General features: G+C 49.5%; 1 protein-coding gene across 4 annotated transcripts in view; it reads left to right on the top strand.

The window, feature by feature from the left end:
- The window catches only part of RASGRF1 (Ras protein specific guanine nucleotide releasing factor 1), a 128,950-nt gene that overhangs the window by 99,421 nt on the left and 12,261 nt on the right, over positions 1-17,268 (top strand). For 3 of the 4 annotated variants that reach the window (XM_010379646.2, XM_010379645.2, XM_010379647.2), the window contains 4 exons: positions 713-816; positions 2,253-2,337; positions 7,209-7,406; positions 11,664-11,743. In XM_010379646.2, the coding sequence (XP_010377948.2) occupies positions 713-816; positions 2,253-2,337; positions 7,209-7,406; positions 11,664-11,743 (467 nt within the window). Of the gene's footprint in view, positions 1-712; positions 817-2,252; positions 2,338-7,208; positions 7,407-11,663; positions 11,744-13,138; positions 13,954-17,268 lie in introns of those variants that run through there. The other variant, XM_030931776.1, reaches the window with a different exon arrangement.

The raw sequence follows: 17,268 nt of genomic DNA, 5'->3' as shown, positions 1-17,268 counted from the left end.
CCCATCCACCCGCCCACCAGATTCGAGGCGGAGTCACATCCCATCCACCCGCCCACCAGATTCGAGGTGGCATCAAAACCCATCCACCCGCCCACCAGATTCGAGGCGGAGTCACATCCCATCCACCCGCCCACCAGATTCGAGGCGGAGTCACATCCCATCCACCCGCCCACCAGATTCGAGGCGGAGTCACATCCCATCCACCCGCCCACCAGATTCGAGGCGGAGTCACATCCCATCCACCCGCCCACCAGATTCGAGGCGGAGTCACATCCCATCCACCCGCCCACCAGATTCGAGGCGGAGTCACATCCCATCCACCCGCCCACCAGATTCGAGGCGGAGTCACATCCCATCCACCCGCCCACCAGATTCGAGGCGGAGTCACATCCCATCCACCCGCCCACCAGATTCGAGGCGGAGTCACATCCCATCCACCCGCCCACCAGATTCGAGGCGGAGTCACATCCCATCCACCCGCCCACCAGATTCGAGGCGGAGTCATACCCCATTCACCCGCCCACCAGATTCCAGGCGGAGTCATATGGAGTCATACCCCATCCACCCGCCCACCAGATTCGAGGTGGCATCATACCCCATCCACCCGCCCACCAAATTCGAGGGGGAGGAACCCCCAGAGAGGCAGCTGAGAATCCAGGAGGTGTTCGTGGTGGGTCTAACTCAAAACCTTGCTCCCCTAACTCAAAACCAGGCTGAAGGCGTGAAGGCTGAGCCCTTTGAAAACCACTCGGCCCTAGAGATTGCGGAGCAGCTAACCCTGCTAGACCACCTCGTCTTCAAGAAGATTCCTTATGAGTAAGTGTTGCAGGCAGCACCTGCCTCCCCCTGCTTCCTCAGGCACTGTCTTGGACAGCACCCCAGAAGCATATGCAGTGAACTTCCAGAGCTGTGCGGACCCTCCACAGCTTAAAACAATAGTGCCTGGATCCGCAGAATGAGGGAGAAGCCTGTTTCCGTTCCTGCCCACCAAGTTCTCTCCTTACCTATCAGCTGCACATACACACCTTTCTGGAATCATCTCTAACTCAGAGCTCCTAGAAAGACAGTATCTAGAAAAGAGCATGTGTTCATGTGTGTGTGCACATGTACCTGTGAGAAACTGTGAACACAGGTATGAGCGTGGGCGCGTGTGTGGGTCCAGTGATCTCCAGGAGCTGATTTAGGGCACAGGTGTGGACTTTGAAGAAGCCCCAAGGCCTGCTGTTACCTGCTGTGGCCTCAGTCATCCCTGGTATTCATTGCAGTTATTCTACTTATATAATTTTGTATCCTTCGTCCTTCATCTGACGCTATGCCAAAATGGCATTTGTAAACATTATTTTTAATGAGTGCACAGCATTCTCTAACAGTGTGTTACTAAGCCACGAGGGTGTTTTCAGTCTCCACTTTTATATTTATCGCTGCAGTAAACATCCTTGTAACAAATATGTCTCAATTCCTAACAATGGTCCCAGAATGGTTTCCCAAAATTGAGCTCACCGGATTTGAATGATTGAGGGGCTTTTGGCCTCAGCTCCACCTGGCACTCTCGCAGCCCTCCCCAGCGTGGGTGCTGCCTCGTGTAAATAGAGAGCGTCGGCACTTTGGAAACCTGTCACATCTCCTGGACATAGAAGCAGCTGATATTCCTGATATGTCCCTGTAGGAGGAGAAGCGGGTTATGTTTTCAAACACAGATCACCTCCTCTGGCCCCTTCTGCCCACAGGACTCTGCCAAGGTCCCCTCTCCCTGTCACTTCATGATGTCAGGAGCCTATGAGTTGGCTTGCAGGCATTTTAAGCCTTTTATCTGCCCCCTTTTAGAGTCTTCTATTCCCTCATCCTACAGACCAGCTGCTGCAATGACTAAAATGTGAATTCTCCCTGTCAGAAAACAAGATTCATAACAAATTATTTCCACTGTACCTCACAATAAGGTGTGTGCCTTCCCACACCTTCTTTCAGCCTCCCAGTAATCCTGTGAGGAAAGGATCGTCTTTATTCCCATTTTACAGAGGAGGAAACTGAAGCCCTGCTCTGTGAAGGGTTTGTCTGAGGCCACACAGCTGCAACAAGGCAGAGCTGGACTTCAGCCCAGGGTTCCTTCCTTCCAGGGTTCTGCAGAAAGTCGTTCCCCCAAAATGACAGCCTCAAAAAGCCAAAAAATAAAAATAAAATAAAAAGCATGGAGCAATGAAATCAGCAAGGCAAACCTCACTTCCTCCACCTGGGTCTCCCCTTACTTCCCACAGGGAGTTCTTCGGACAAGGATGGATGAAACTGGAAAAGAATGAAAGGACCCCTTATATCATGAAAACCACCAAGCACTTCAATGATGTGAGTATGGATGGGAGCGCTTCTCTCGCTGAGGTTTTCCTTTGGCAAGATGCTCAAGAGGCTGGGTAGAGAACGGGCTATACGCCTGGCTGGAACCAGACTGCTGGGTCCTCTCCAGCCCTGCCACGCCTTGCCATGTGGCCTTGGGCTGGTTGCCTCACCTCGGTCTCGGTCTCTTTTCCAATTAAGTGGGGCTGACCATAGAATGGTCGTAGGATGATTAACTGGGCAGTCATCTAAAGACATTCAGCCCAGCAGTGGCTTGCCACGAGCCCTCACTCAGGACTTGTGATTCCTAAGAGGGGTCACTCCTCGGAGCAGGGCGTTTGGGGAGTCTGCGGCAAAGAGAACAGAAAGGAATGAAGGATTAGAAGGAAAGGAATGAAGATCTTGCTATGCTTCCTATTTTTTAACCTCATCAAATGGCAGACAGCTTCCCTCTAATTCATACATTATCCAGAACCCTCAGAATCTCCTAATGTTTTGGCTGTTTCGGCTACCCTGAAAGTGATGTCCCACTCGCTGCCCTTCTTCTTGCCTTTCTTGTGGTAAGATAGTCTTTTGGGATAACATTAAAGAGAATGTTTAATTCTTTTTAATGTTAGGAGGCCACAGTGCTGAGCGAGACTAAGGCTCCTGAATGTCCCCAGCTAGGATCAAGATGGTCCAATATCCAGCTCCTCCAGCCCCCTCCTCTAGACCTCCCAGCCCCAGCTTTCCTGGGGAAGAACTGTTGAGATGGGACCAACCACTGGGCCTGCAAACTGGCCTGGCATAAGCGGCTCAAAGCATCTGGACTGACTGATTAGCACACTAAGTTCAGATGGGTGCATCACACACCCCCAGCTCCCAGAATCCCTTCTCAAAGAAACATGGGAGCAGCAGAGAACTGGGGGCCAGACAGGTCCCAGAGCCTTCTGAGGCTCAATTCATGTCCACAGGGAGCATTTGCAATGTTCTTTAATAAGAATATCCACTGCCCCCTAACCGGGTGCCTACCTTGTGCCTAGCACTGAGCTTTTTGTGCGTAGTAATCTCATTGAACGCTCACATCAACTAAAAGATGGGGACTGTCCTCACATTTTTAGATACAAAGAAACCAAGGCTCTGGAGGGGCAAATGCTGAGGTCTCCTAACCGGTGTGTGGTAGCTCATGACTTTCATTGCTGCACAGTGCAAATCGGCTGTGAGAAAAAAAAAAGAAAGAAAAAAATCCCTCCCGGCAACTTCCCCACATTTGCGCAAGTTCCAGCCCCTGAACCACAGAGATGGGTCACTCCCAGCCTCGTAACAGCCCTGAGAACAGTTGCACTCAGCATCCTCATTCTTCTGAGTTTAATCATCAACATGAGGAAAGAGCCTTTGAGGGCCGGTGGTGGGAGCACATGATTCCACTTGCCCTGACCACCTTGGCCAGGGCCATGTCCCACCAGCCCCAGCCCCCAGCGCACATATCCTGGGAGGATCCTTAGCAGCCTGGAAGAAACAAGAAAGACCCAGGGATTGCAGCTCAGGGGAGGAGCCCTTTGGGGCCTCCCTAGGCCCGGGCACCCAGTGGCTCCTGCAGTAAGCCCAGCAGCAGAAAGGAGACTCGTGTGCCTCTCAGGAGAGAAAGAGGGACAGAGACCAAGCCTCAGGAAACATCCTGACAGAGGCCTGATCTGACCACACGTTACAGCACCAGGCGACAAATCACCTTCCCCTCCCTTCCCCTGTCCTACTGTGTGCCCAGGAGTTGAGCAAGTGAAAGACAAGAATATGAAATGAGCATTCATTGAGTGTTCACCGCATGCTAGACACTGTGCTTCAAAAGCATCATCTCATTTAATCCTGCCATTCCCACTTTGTGGATGAAGAAACTGAGGCTCGAGGAGGGGAAATTTCATCCCCAACATTACACAGCAGAGTACAATTTTGAACGCACACGGTCTACCTGAGAAGCTGCCCTTGTAACGACCTGGCATTTGGCCATCTCTGTTCAAATCCACCATTTGGTTCTGATACACAGAACATGTGCTGGCACAATAGCGATTTACCTCGTCTCTCCCTGGCACAGTTCTGTTTGCTGTTTTCTGGTCCTTTTGCCTTTAATGTCTTTGTCCTCTTAGCTGGTACTGGCCAGGATCTTCAGGACCATGGCCACGCTGGGGTACTGGGATAAGACAAGCCAGGTCCCCAGAGAGCAAAATCTAAGCAGCTACTTGCCCTCCTGCACTTGTACCCCATACCTCGCCTGCCTCACCCTAGTCCCATCTCTCTCCAGGACAGCGTGGAATGGACATGGTGATCATGTGTCTCCTTCTTGGGTTTTTTGTGGGGTTTTTTGGGTTTTCTTGGGGGTTTTTTTTTTGGAGGGGGGTTTTTTGACAGAGTCTCACTCTGCTGCCCAGGCTGGAGTGCAGTGGTATAATCTCGGCTCACTGCAACTTCCACCTCCCAGGTTCAAGCAATTATCATGCCTTAGCCTCCCAAGTAGCTGGGATTACAGGTGCACGCCACTGCACCCAGGTAATCTCTGTATTTTTAGTAGAGACAGGGTTTCACCATGTTGCACAGGCTGGTCTTGAACTCCTGACCTCAGGTAATCCACCCGCCTCGGCCTCCCAAAGTGCTGGGATTGCAGATGTGAGCCACTGCACTTGGCCACCTTCTTGGTTTTAAAGGAGATGCTTCCCGTATTTCCCCCATGTGGAGTGATGTTTGTTCCTTTACCAGGTTTTTTTAAAATTATCTTTTGTTCCTTGGGGGCTAATGGATTTAACCATGAACAAATACAGAATTTTATCAAATATTTCTTTCTGCATCCGTGGAGATGGTCATATGGTTTTTCTCCCTTAATCTGTTGATCTAGTAAATGACAGTTATACTTTTTTTCTAATATTCAATCATCCTTGCATTCCAGGGATAAACCCAATGTGGTCATGGTATATTAAACAAAAGGGTGTGTAGCTTTCCTTTCTTTTGTTATCCATTTCTGGTCTCAGTATCAAGGTAATACTGGCTTCATAGAATGAACTGGCAGATATTCCTTTTATCCTTCTTCTCTGGAAGATTTGACTGATCTATTTATTTCAAAAATTAGTATAACTCTTATATAAAACTGTTTTTAAGTTCCATGTTCTCTTGATGGAAAAAAATTTAACTACAACTTCAATTGAATTAAGCGATATAATACATGTACTACTGTGCGTTATTATCCTTCCTGATAATAAGTAGTAGTTCTTAAGTAGTATTTCCATTCTTAAGTAGTTTTACAATTCATTCTTCTTGATGAGCATCCTTTAGAAATTATTTTTGAGGTTTCTTAGCAATAAAGCCCTATAATATTTAATTCATCTGTAAATGTCCTTTTATTGCCTTTTTTAAAGTAGTAGTCTTTTTTTTAATTTTTAATTTTAAAATAATTAAACAGTCACAAAGGCCAGGTGCAGTGGCTCACACCAGTAATCCCAACACTTTGGGAGGCCGAGGTGGGCAGATCACTTGAGGTCAGGAGTTCGAGACCAGACTGGCCAACATAGTAAAACCCCATCTCTACTAAAAATACAAAAATTAGTCAGGCATGGTGGTGTGTGCCTGTAATCCCAGCTACTTGGGAGGTTGTGGTAGGAGAGTCACTTGAACCCAGGAAGCGGAGGTTGAAGTGAGCCGAGATGACACCACTGCACTCAACCTGGGCGACAGAACAAGACTCTGTCTCAAAAAACTAAATAAAACCAAAAAAGTCTTAGAAAGTGGCAAAAGAATGTATCAGAAAGCCCACTGCTTCCTGCTGTTCCAGCTTCTTGCAGTTCTAATTCCCTGATGTTCTAGCGCCAGCTTCCCACCCCCGCCCCCAGCTGCTCCAGGTCCAACCTGCCCTTGATTTGTTCATGTGCATGTCATGTTTGGAGATGGAGTCCTAAAAGATATCTTTTACTGTGTATGTGAGACCAGCAGTGCTTCAAAGTGTGTCCTGTCCAAGCTCTAGTTGTATGATGGGGGATTCCCTCAGAATTTGGCCCCTTTTAACTATTTGTTCTTCCAGATGAACTTTAGAATTACTTTGTCTATAATTACTTTTCTAGAGAAAGCTCTCGTTGGTATTTGGTTTTTTGTTTGTTTTCAGGGTTTTTGTTTTGTTTTGTTTTTTGTTTTTTGTTTCTTTTTGAGATGGAGTCTCACTCTGTCGCCCAGGCTGGAGTGCAGCGGCGCGATCTCAGCTCACTGAAACATCCACCTCCTGGTTCAAGTAATTCTCTTGCCCCAGCTTTTTGAGTATCTGGGATTATAGACATGCACCATCACACCCATCTAATTTGTGTGTGTGTGTGTGTATTTTTTTTAGAGACAGGGTCTCACCATGTTGGTCAGGCTGGTCTCGATCTCCTAACCTCAAATGATTCGCCCACCTCGGCCTCCCAAAGTGCTGGGATTACAGGTGTGAGCCACTGCACCAGGCCTGAGTGTTTTATTGGATTACATTAAACACATGTATCAGTTTTCAGAAAAATGACATATTTACATTCCCATTTGGGAATCTGATCTCTTTCTCTGTTATTCAAGCCTTTTATATCCTTTGGTGACCTGTTTTTTCCATCCTACATAGTTCTCATTAAGTTCCTAGGTATTTACAAATTCCCATTGTTATTTGGAAGGTTGCATTTTTGTTGTATTTTCTAACTGATTATTGCTAATGCATATATAAACTTTTCATTTTTCTATATTGAACCTTTAGCCAGCAACCCTAGCAAGCTCTGTTAATTGTTCTCACAGTTTTCCAATTCCTTCTTGTATTTTCAAACAGGCAATTATATCTGGAAATAGTGATTATTTATCATCTTTGCAATACTTATTCCTCTTTTTCCCTGTCTTATTGCATTGGCTTAAAGATCAGTAACTTGATTGCTTCAGAAATCATCCGCAATGAGGACATCAATGCCAGGGTGAGCGCCATCGAGAAGTGGGTGGCCGTGGCTGACATCTGCCGCTGCCTCCACAACTACAATGCTGTGCTGGAGATCACCTCATCCATGAACCGCAGTGCAATCTTCCGGCTCAAAAAGACGTGGCTCAAAGTCTCTAAGCAGGTGCGGGCAGGAGGCTGGCACCACTGCCTCCCTGGGGTGGATTGGGGATGGGGCAGGAAGACCAGTGGGCTGGCCACTGGGCATCTACAAGTGGGCAAAGGACTGGGCTGAGGTCTAACACTCCCAGGTAAAACAGAGAATCACTTCCCGTATATCACCTGGGACCAGATAGCAGGCCCACAGATGTGGCAGTGAGACTGTGGGACTGTAATTCCCAGTTGAGTAATTAAAACCTCAAAGTGGAAAGAATATGTTGGTGATTATTGGTCCCAACACTTTTCTTCTGGAGTTGGGGCAAGAGTGGTGGCTTTATGGGGATCTGCAGGGCAGCTGAGACCGTGGTCAGGTGAGCCTTCCATCAGAGGACCCTTCCGTCAGATGATCCTGCAAGCCCTTCCCAGGATTCTGATTTCACCTGCCCTTCTGGCCACAGAGAATTAGCTGCTCCCTGGAACCTGTCGGCTAGTTGATCGCCTTAAATGTGGGCTCGATCCCTCTTCACTCAGAACATGAATCTGAAAAGACATAAACATAAAACATGAACATAAAACCATAAGATAGATTCTTCCTCAGGAATAAAGTTGCAGGCATTGGGGTCAGGAGGGACCAGTGCTCCTTGTAGGAGAGCACAATGAGGCACTTGGACCACTTCCTTAGTGCACTTGGTGGATGCCCCCACCCCAGCCTGCATGTGTGCAGGAGGCCGGACAAGCACCCCCAGTAGACAGGGCAAGCCCCCAAGCACAATCCCTTGGCAGCAGTGTCTGTCAGCCTACCGCTGGGTGGGCTGTGCAGGATCCCCTGGCTCCAAGGGCCCTGTCTCATCTGGGCCACTCTGGACTTGCATACTGTGTCGCCCTCATTGTTCTCTTTATCACCTGCTCCTCGCTACCCTCCTCATGTCAATGGCAAGTCTTGATTCCACCCACCAAGCAGGCGGCATGTCCATAATCCTCCCTACTTAGCAGCCAAACTCAGGAAAGTCCTGGGACATCTCTGCTACCCTTCCCCCACCTTCTGGTCACTCCAGCCCCTGATGACAGCAGGACTACAGAACATGCAGGGACACCCCCATTACAGCCCAGTGGGATTGGGCCTTTTGCTTCTTGGCACACAGAGATGCCAGGCTTGGGGTCAAGGACCGTGAAAGATGCTACTCTTGTTTGCGGGCTCCAGGAAAGAGCAGAGCTCAGGAGCACAGGAGCTCAGAGCTGCAGGCACATCCAGCCAAACATGGTACATACTGTCATGAACTCCTAGAGGCAGGTGTTGAGCAAGGCTCTGCAGAACCTCCAAGTCACCCAACCTCGTTTGGCTTGTCAAGGTTCAGGCATGGCCCTTGCCACAGTCTGGGGGCCCATTCCAGGTAAATCTCTCTCTCCTTCTCCCCTGTACTATGGGAATGACATCATCTTTTCCAGAGGCCTTGCAGACCAGACTTCAGTTTCCCACCCCACTTATGCTTCCTGGAACCCACACTCCTTGTGTTTCTTGGTCTCGATCTCCAGCATCACCCTCCTCATGGATTTGGGAGGGAATGAGCTTGGCCATCCTGAAATCTTCTGTTCTCTGCAGTGAGTGCAAATCAAGGACGCTCGGTGGTCAGGGCATGTGATTCAGCCTGTGTTCTAGGATGTCCTTCTGGACTTAGTGTCAGCTGGCCTGGTTCAAAAATCAAAAATGCCTTTGGCACCACATGAGGTCTCCACCCTCTATGGCAGTCTGGACCCAGCTGTCTTCTGCAGCCCCCAGCCGTGTAAGAGTTGTGTGTCTGCACAGCACCTGCCCCCAGGAGCTTCTGGGAGTTCCTGGTCATGGCCTGCTCAGCATCTGCCAGGGGCAGTTCATTATCTCTTAACAGGTGTCCCAGGACATTGGAGACCCTCTGAAATGGCCACGTTTCTTAGATGGCCTGAACTGTAACCTCAGCAGCCAGTTCTTATTGCTCGCTTAAATGTGTTCACCATAGCAGAAAAGCATTATGTCCAAGTCTGGTTCAGCCCCTGGCAAGAGTCAGGCAGCTGGGTTTCATTTGGGACTTTTCATTTCCCCTTTCTTCTTTTAACCCCTCTCCCCATCCTCTTTGAAAAAACAAAACAAAACAAAAAAACAAACCTCAAGAGAGGATCTGATGATGATGCTCTTCCATAGGACAGTACAATGACTAACATGGATTTGTGTGTCGCCTCTCCTGGAGACAAAAGCCTCGCCTTGGCTAACAATAGATTTCGGCCTGTCTGGGAGGGAACATTCTTGGCCAGCCAGAAGTCCTCCGCTTGGTGAACAGGAAGTGATGGAATTTTGGAGACCACAAAATCATCTTTCTTCCTGACATTGACTCCAAGGCTCCTTGCTTGGTCCCTGCTCTCAATCACATATTCCAAGGGCCCCTCATTTCTGCCTGCTGGTGTCCACACTCTAACAGAGACACCCAAGATCCCAGAGGCTTGGTATCCCATGGAGCATCAAAGGATAGAAGCTCCTGGCCCAGCTAGAAGATAGATACTTGAACTGCTTCAACTTGGAACATACTTTTTAAGCAGCAGCTGAGAAAATTCTGTGGCTTCCCAGGCCATAGAGCTCCTTCCTGGAGAGAGCATGACAACCCAAAGAGGAGCAGCCATACACAGCAAGCATGGGGATGTGGAGGAAGTTAAAAATGTGCCCAGTTCAGAGCCACACATTGGTCCCGGAATATCTTCTGCACATTTTCACGGCCTCAGAGCACGGTGACACTTCATCTAGAACTACCTGGCCACCGGGACCTCCTGATCAAGCTTCTGTGTCTCCCACAATTCTAGAATATTGGAGCTAGTATTGCCCTAGGGAACACCTGGATTTACCCTCCCATTTTCCATATGGGACCCTGAGGGCCAAACAGGCAAGAGGAGTGGTGATTTGCCAGTCGGCATGCCAAGGGTAGGTGACAGAGGCTGGGGAGGCCCTAGGTTTCCTGACTCAGCCCCCGCCTCTGACCTCAAGCCATATCAGGTCATTCCTCTGCAGGTGGATGGAGAGGAAGAGGAAGGAGGGTGCAGTTCTGGAAAGGGGCAAGTGCAGGAGGGAAGCTGAGATCTAGAACAAAGGTGGGCCGGGGCATCCAGCCTTCGCCAGTCATTGGAGAGCAGACATCTCAAGTGAAAGCAGAATCATCTGCCTTGACTCTGTGTGCTGTGTGCTATTCTGTTGCGTGTCAGATCCAGAACACAGTTGTGCTCTGAACAGGATTAGTCCACACCAGGTGGCTAGGCTTTTTCTGCTCGTTGATAAGGCACAGAACTGAATGGTACGCTCAGCCCTTCTTTCCCCTTGAAGAGCATACACAGATCTCCTCCTGTCAGAATGGAGACTTAGATTGTCCTTTTCAGTAGACAAGTTTCTCAGCAGAAATCTGACCCCAAGATTGGGCGTGTGCTTGGCCTCCAGGGCCTGTGTCCCCTTCAGGCTGACTAGGGCTCTGGTGGTGCGACGTACCGCTGTGCTCCGGTGGTTTCTCAGCCACATTCTGAATCTTGAGGAACACAGCTGCAAAGGAAGTCTCTAATCTATCTCCCCATTTTATCAATGAGGGAGCTGAGGACCCCCTGAGGGAAAGGACCTTCCCTCAGGCTCCACAGCGCACAAAGCCAGGCTTGACCCAGGGCGCTCCGTGGGTCAGACAGACTCCAGCCACTGAAACTCGTCTCCAGCCTGATGGGTGTGCTGGGCCTGGCGGGATCGCCTGGCAAAGCCCTTTGCTCTGGGGCTTCCTCTCTCCAGCCAGGCCTTTTCTTTTCTGATGATCAGTTCGTCTCCCATCTTTTTTCTTGATCCTTAAATCTGGGTGATGTTTCTGGTGTGAAAAAGGGAACGTGTGAGATGAGGGTCACATCCTTTGGGTGTAGTTCATGAGAAAGATGAGGAAAATCAAAAATCTGCCATTTCCTGCTCTCAGCGTAGGCTCCTGAGAGTCAGCCACCAAATCCTAAACTGCCCAGGTCTCAGGCTCCTGCAACATTTCCCAGGGCCAAATCCACACTCAGGTCCCTCACATCCACTTCCTTGCTTCTGAGAGATGTGTGAGCACAGGCACACTCAACAAGGACCCATGCCCAACTCCTGAGGAGTTCAGGGGCAAGGCGCCCAAACACAGGAGGCCCCCAGATCCCAAGGGAATGCAATTCTGGAACCCTGGCGGGCAGCATGCTGGAGTGTGGGCCTGAGGTCCCGGGCCTTGGTGTGTGCTGTGTGTTAGTAAATGCTTCTGATTCCTTCTAGACTAAAGCTTTGATTGATAAGCTCCAAAAGCTTGTGTCATCTGAGGGCAGATTTAAGAATCTCAGAGAAGCTCTGAAAAAGTAAGTGTCTGTCGTTTTGTCACGGTTATTTTTAAAATCATAGACCCGCATTGCAGAGGCATTCACGTGCCACCCCCAGCCAGAACAGGAGGTCTGTCTGTCTGTCTGTTCATCTGTCTACCCGCAAGACCCCTAGATTTCCTGGACCCCAATGGTGGAGTCCTCCATGGTCTGCCAGAGAAACTCCAGAGTTTGCTAGCATTTCCTGGGAGAAGCACAGGAATCACGCTGGGATCCCTGAAAGCATAGTAGCTGTGATGATAATAATAGTGGTGCCAGATGTCTCGATTCTAAAATGCACGTTTTCTTTTTACATTTTAATAATTCTGACATCAGGAGATGTCTTAAAGTCACTTTGTTTATTTAACATGATTGTGTTTCCTTTTTCACTTGAGAATTCCTTATCAAAATATGCTTTCATTTTATAGAAAGTGGCATCTTGGAATCAAAAAAATACTGTTTTACAATAATCATACTTAAAGTTTGTAAAGGACTTGCCTAGACATTGTGTGTTTAACGCTATCAACATTGTCCATAAGGCGGGCTCCTCAGCCTCAGCACCCTTGCTATTTTGACTGCGATGATCCTTTGTTGCGGAGGACTGTCTTGTGCACTGTGGAATCTTTAGCAGCATCTCTGGCCTCTACCTGTGAGATGCTAATGGCACCCCCTTCAGTTGTGACGACCAAAACTGTCTCCAGACAATACCAAATGTCCACTAGGGGGCAAAATCCTCCCCCCTTGAGAACCACCAGGATAAGGCTGCTTCCCACATCCTGTTCTTGCAGACAAAGAAACTGAAGAGCTAGTGACTGGTCCAAGGCCATGTGGCCATGGCGTAGCACCAGGACTGGCCCAGGCTGGCCTCCAGAGCTTGGCAAAGTTTGCCCCGGGCTCCAGACAAGCTCTCCCAGGGAAGCGCTGATTCAGCCCATCTGCACACACTGTGGCCGCACACTCACACGAAATGGGGGGTTTGCTTCTGTCACTCTCATTAGGTGCTTACTCAGGCTTCTGCACTAGTCTCAACCCTCCTTTCATTGAGTGAGTGTCCGTTCCTCTCCTTGCCTGACTGGCTACTTGCCACACTTTGGAGAGACCCGGGGAGACCCCTGAGGTCCTGGTTCCCTGTACAGCTTCGGAAGCCTCTCCTCCCTTCCTGGTGTTCCCATGATCATGGCTGATGCAGGGACCACCAGAGTTTACTACCCCCAGACCCTGAGGATGGGGCCAGCCAAAACCTCCAGCCCTTGACAGTGGCTTTGACGGACTGCTCACCCCCTCTGCCAGCCTCGTCTGCCTCCTCGTTTTCTTCCTGCCGTACTTGGTCTGTCCTTCGCCAGCTCTGTGTGCCATCGCCTTGACCATCTCCACTTTATTTGTGTTCTCAGACAGATGTTGCACCCATCTGTGCTGTCCGGCCGTCTCTCTTCTGCCTGGGCTCCCCAGAGCCCCTGTGGACTGTGCTTGTGGGGAGCTGCCCCTCCGTGCATTCACCAACTTGTCCGTCCGCCCCCGGGGCACCACTCCATCCACCTCCTCACATGGCTGGCTTCCTCGTCTGCCGCCGCCACCACTGCTGCCTCCACTGCCTCTGGGGCCCCCCCATTCTGTCTGAGTCCCCATCCTGACCGTCTTCCCTCTTTCAGGTGGCCTGCGGGCCCGTGTGTCTCTCCCACATTCTCCTAGTCCCTGCAGCACAGGGCAGAGGTGGCCTGCGGGCCTCTGGGAGCTAAGAGCTTTATGCAAACCAGGTTCTGGACTTACAGAGACGTAGGCAAGGCACGCAGAGGAGGGAGGGACTGGGGAAACCTGGGGAAAATGCTTCCCGCACCCCCTCTCCTGAGGCTGTAAGGTTTTCACAAAGAGCAATGTTGCATGAATATTGAGCGTCTGTTTCACCAGGCAGGGGACGGGGGCAAGAGTAGCAAGGTGGTAGTCCATGGGCATAGCCAATGACCTCCCCAGACAAGCAGCCATGCTATAGGCCTCACCAAGTTGGTCTGCAACCCATTCATATGTCCCAGGCATCTTTTTCAGCTTTTCATTAAAATATCCAATATCAGGCTAGGCACAGTGGCTCATGCCTATAATCCCAGCACTTTAGGAGGCCGAGGCGGGCAGATCACTTAAGGTCAGGAGCTAGAAACCAACCTGGCCAACATGGCAAAACACTGTCTCTACTAAAAATACAAAAATTAGCCAGGCGTGGTGGCGCATGCCTATAATCCCAGCTACTTGGGAGGCTGAGACAGAGAATCGCTTGAGCCTGGGAGGCATAAGTTGCAGTGAGCCAAGATCGCGCCACTGCGCTCCAGCCTGGGTGACACAGCAAGACTCTGTCTCAAAAAAAAAAGAAAAAGAAAAAGGAAAAAAGAAAAAATATCCAATTTCTACCAGCATCCGGGCTGGAAAATGGCCTTATTGCCTTTCCCAGGCAAGACTTCACCACCAAACCCTAAATCAACACCCTGCCAGCCATTCTCTTAAATGTCCCTTGCCGCACCTACAACAACCCTGTGTGTGCCCCTTCAGTCCCTGCCGGGTGCCCTGAGAGTGGCCTCATCTCCCCTTTTCATTCCCCGAGCCTACATCCTGGTGAAGTCCCATTACTGTTCCCTCCTCCCAACCTCCCAGCAATCAGAACCTTTCCACAGCTCCAGGCAACAAGAATTTGGTTGAGAACTGAATTTAGCAGTAAAATGTGGTCACCAGCTCTTTTGGGGCCAATTCCAGTTTTGACTACCCTGTCTAATCTCAACTGAGCACACCCTTGCATATCTGCACATTTTGTGTTTAATTTGAATAGGAGGAAGTCCTTGATTTAGAGGAACATGTGGGACAGACTGTTATTGTAGGCTGCTGCAGTGAAAGTTTTTCCCCTTTGTTCCCCTGAATTAAGGATGGGAACAGCCGTGGAGGAGTGTGTCAGCTAGCTGACTGCCAGGTCATCCCCTATGCCCTTTAATCAGGGTGAGAATCAATTTATCTATATGGATATGATGAGCCCAAAGGCTGAGCTCTAGAATTTCAGGGGTTCCAGCAAAGCCAAATATCTATCTCTATCTTTATTCTCTGCCTGTGGCCACAGAGCAGAGTAGCAACCCAGTGGTAAAATGGGACTTTCCATCCCCACCCCATCGCACTTCTTTTTTTTCAAAGACTACCTACCTAATCACCCTGTACCTTGTGCCAGAACCATGGACCCTGGCCCCAGGGGATTCAGCCCACACAGCCCAGCCTCAAAGGCCCTCATGCCCTCCCTGAATGCCCATCCCAGACCTTAAGATAGAAGAGAAGAGATCCCCAACTACAGTCGGCAGAAACTTGTAAGAGAGAGTGGCCCGTCCCACAGCCAGGGCAGTACAGGGAAGAGAAAAGTTGGAGAGAAGGAGGAAGGAGAGATGGACTCAGTGCTTGTCATGGGTCGGTTTCCTGGAGTTTGGTGTAGAGCAGCTGCCTCTTGCCAGCAGTAGCTTGTACCCCATAATCTCCCTTATTCCATTTAACATCATCAGGAGCATCTTGGTGGAAAGAAACATCCAGTTTGGGGGCTCCAAACAACCACAGGCAAGGTCAGGTGTCACCAAGCATGGGAGTGCCACAACAAGGCCTTGCCCAGAAACCAGAAACAGCTTTCAGGCCAGGGGTGGGACACTTTCCTCTCTGCTCCCTAAAATGCTAGCTGCAGACCTGTGAGGGCTCTGCCAGAAGAGGAAGCCACCCCTGTATCAGCTCTGCTCAGTAGCCAAGAGCTGGACCTCACCCGAGAGAGGCCAAAAGGCCCATATGGAAGGTTCAGGACTGGCCTGTTGTTGGGTATCTTGCCTACAGGAAGCCCCAACATGCTTCCCTGTTCATTCAGAGGCTCGGTGTGGCTCAGTCCCCATGCCATGTGTCCCTGTGGGGCCCTCCAGCAGTCCTCTGTCCCACTATGGCAACTCCATACATTTGCCCACATGGCTGTGGATTTCGGATGCGGGTGTGTGTGTGTGTTTGATTCAGTGTGCTCTCATCCCCTCTTTCATGACCCCTCACTACAGAGCAAGCTTGTCCAACCTGTGGCCTAAGGGCCGCATGTGGCCCAGGATGGTTTTGAATGCAGCCCAACACAAATTGGTAAACTTTCTTAAAACATTAAGAGATTTTTTTGTGACTCTTTTTTTTCCAGCTCATTAGCTATCGTTAGTGTGTTAGTGTATTTTATATGTGGCCCAAGGCAATTCTTCCAGTGTGGCCCAGGGAAGCGAAAAGATTGGACATCCCTGCCATAGAGGTAGTAAATAGGGACAGAGGTTAGTACTGGGGCTGGGCATGCTACTTGCAAGTGATTCAATTGCAAATCCACCACCTTCCCACAACTGGACTATGACTCCCCATAAATACCAGGGGAAGTCGACCCTCAGTGATCAGAGGACCTCGGATCCTTTTCACTAGTCTGGGTGTTCAGAAACCCCCAAAAGCCTTGAGAAACACTCTGAGTCCTTTGACCATTTGCAGTCAGCTCGCAGTCACCAGGCCTCCCATTCTCCCTTCCATCCTTAGAGCACTCCACGGCTACCTGGCTACTGTCACATGTGCAGGTGGCAGGGTGAAGGGGGAGAGCACCTCTCAGAACCCACTAGTCCGCACTGCCACAGCCTTACAACCCCAGAGTTACTTCTCAGATCTTTGGATTATTTCTCCATCAGACTCATAATCCTGGGCTTCAGACTTGGAGAATGATGGAAAGGAAATGAAGAGCTGGCTGGTCACAGTGGCTCACATCTGTAATCTGAGCACTTTGGGAGGCTGAGGCAGGCAGATCACTTGAGCTCAGGAGTTCTAGACCAGCCTGGCAACATGGCAAAACCCTATCCCTACCAAAAATACAAAAATTAGCTGGGTATGGTGGTGCGTGCATGTAGTCCAGCTACTTAGGAGGCTGAGGCAGGAGGACCATTGGAGCCCAAGAAGTCAAGGCAGCAGTGAGCTGTGATTGTGCCACTGCACTCCGGTCTAGGTAACAGTGAGACCCTGCCAAAAAAAGAAAAAAGAAAGGAAATGAAGACCTGAGCACGTAATAATCATGGACTAGAAGGAATGGAAGGACGCAGAGCAGCCCCTCCAGTGGCTGGATGATCCTTACTCTTTTTTTATCACAAACCACAGTAAATATATATATTTGAAATTACAAGTCTGTATACAAATGCATATATACATTACAGGAGCAAAAATTCCACAAAACAATATATACCTTTATTCCATTTGATGAAGTCAGATATTTTCTTTTTCACTTGTTATTTTTATTTGTTTTCAATTAAATAGAGATGGGGTCTCACTATATTGCTCAGGCTGGTCTTGAACTCTTGGATGCAAGTGATCCTCCCACCTCAACCTCTCAAATCCCACTCCCTGGGATTACAGGAGTGAGCCACCATACCCGGCCCTTTTTCACTTTTTAAAAATTCTGGTCTATACCCTCTAAATTGATTTCAACACCCATGACAGGGTCAGCCCTACATTTGGAAAAACACTTCTGCCTG

The sequence above is a fragment of the Rhinopithecus roxellana genome, chromosome 5 (genome assembly GCF_007565055.1).
Source record: "Rhinopithecus roxellana isolate Shanxi Qingling chromosome 5, ASM756505v1, whole genome shotgun sequence".
Classification (NCBI taxonomy): domain Eukaryota; kingdom Metazoa; phylum Chordata; class Mammalia; order Primates; family Cercopithecidae; genus Rhinopithecus; species Rhinopithecus roxellana.
The sequence above is the reverse complement of the archived record's forward strand: the minus strand, read 5'-3'. Positions and strand labels throughout refer to the sequence as shown.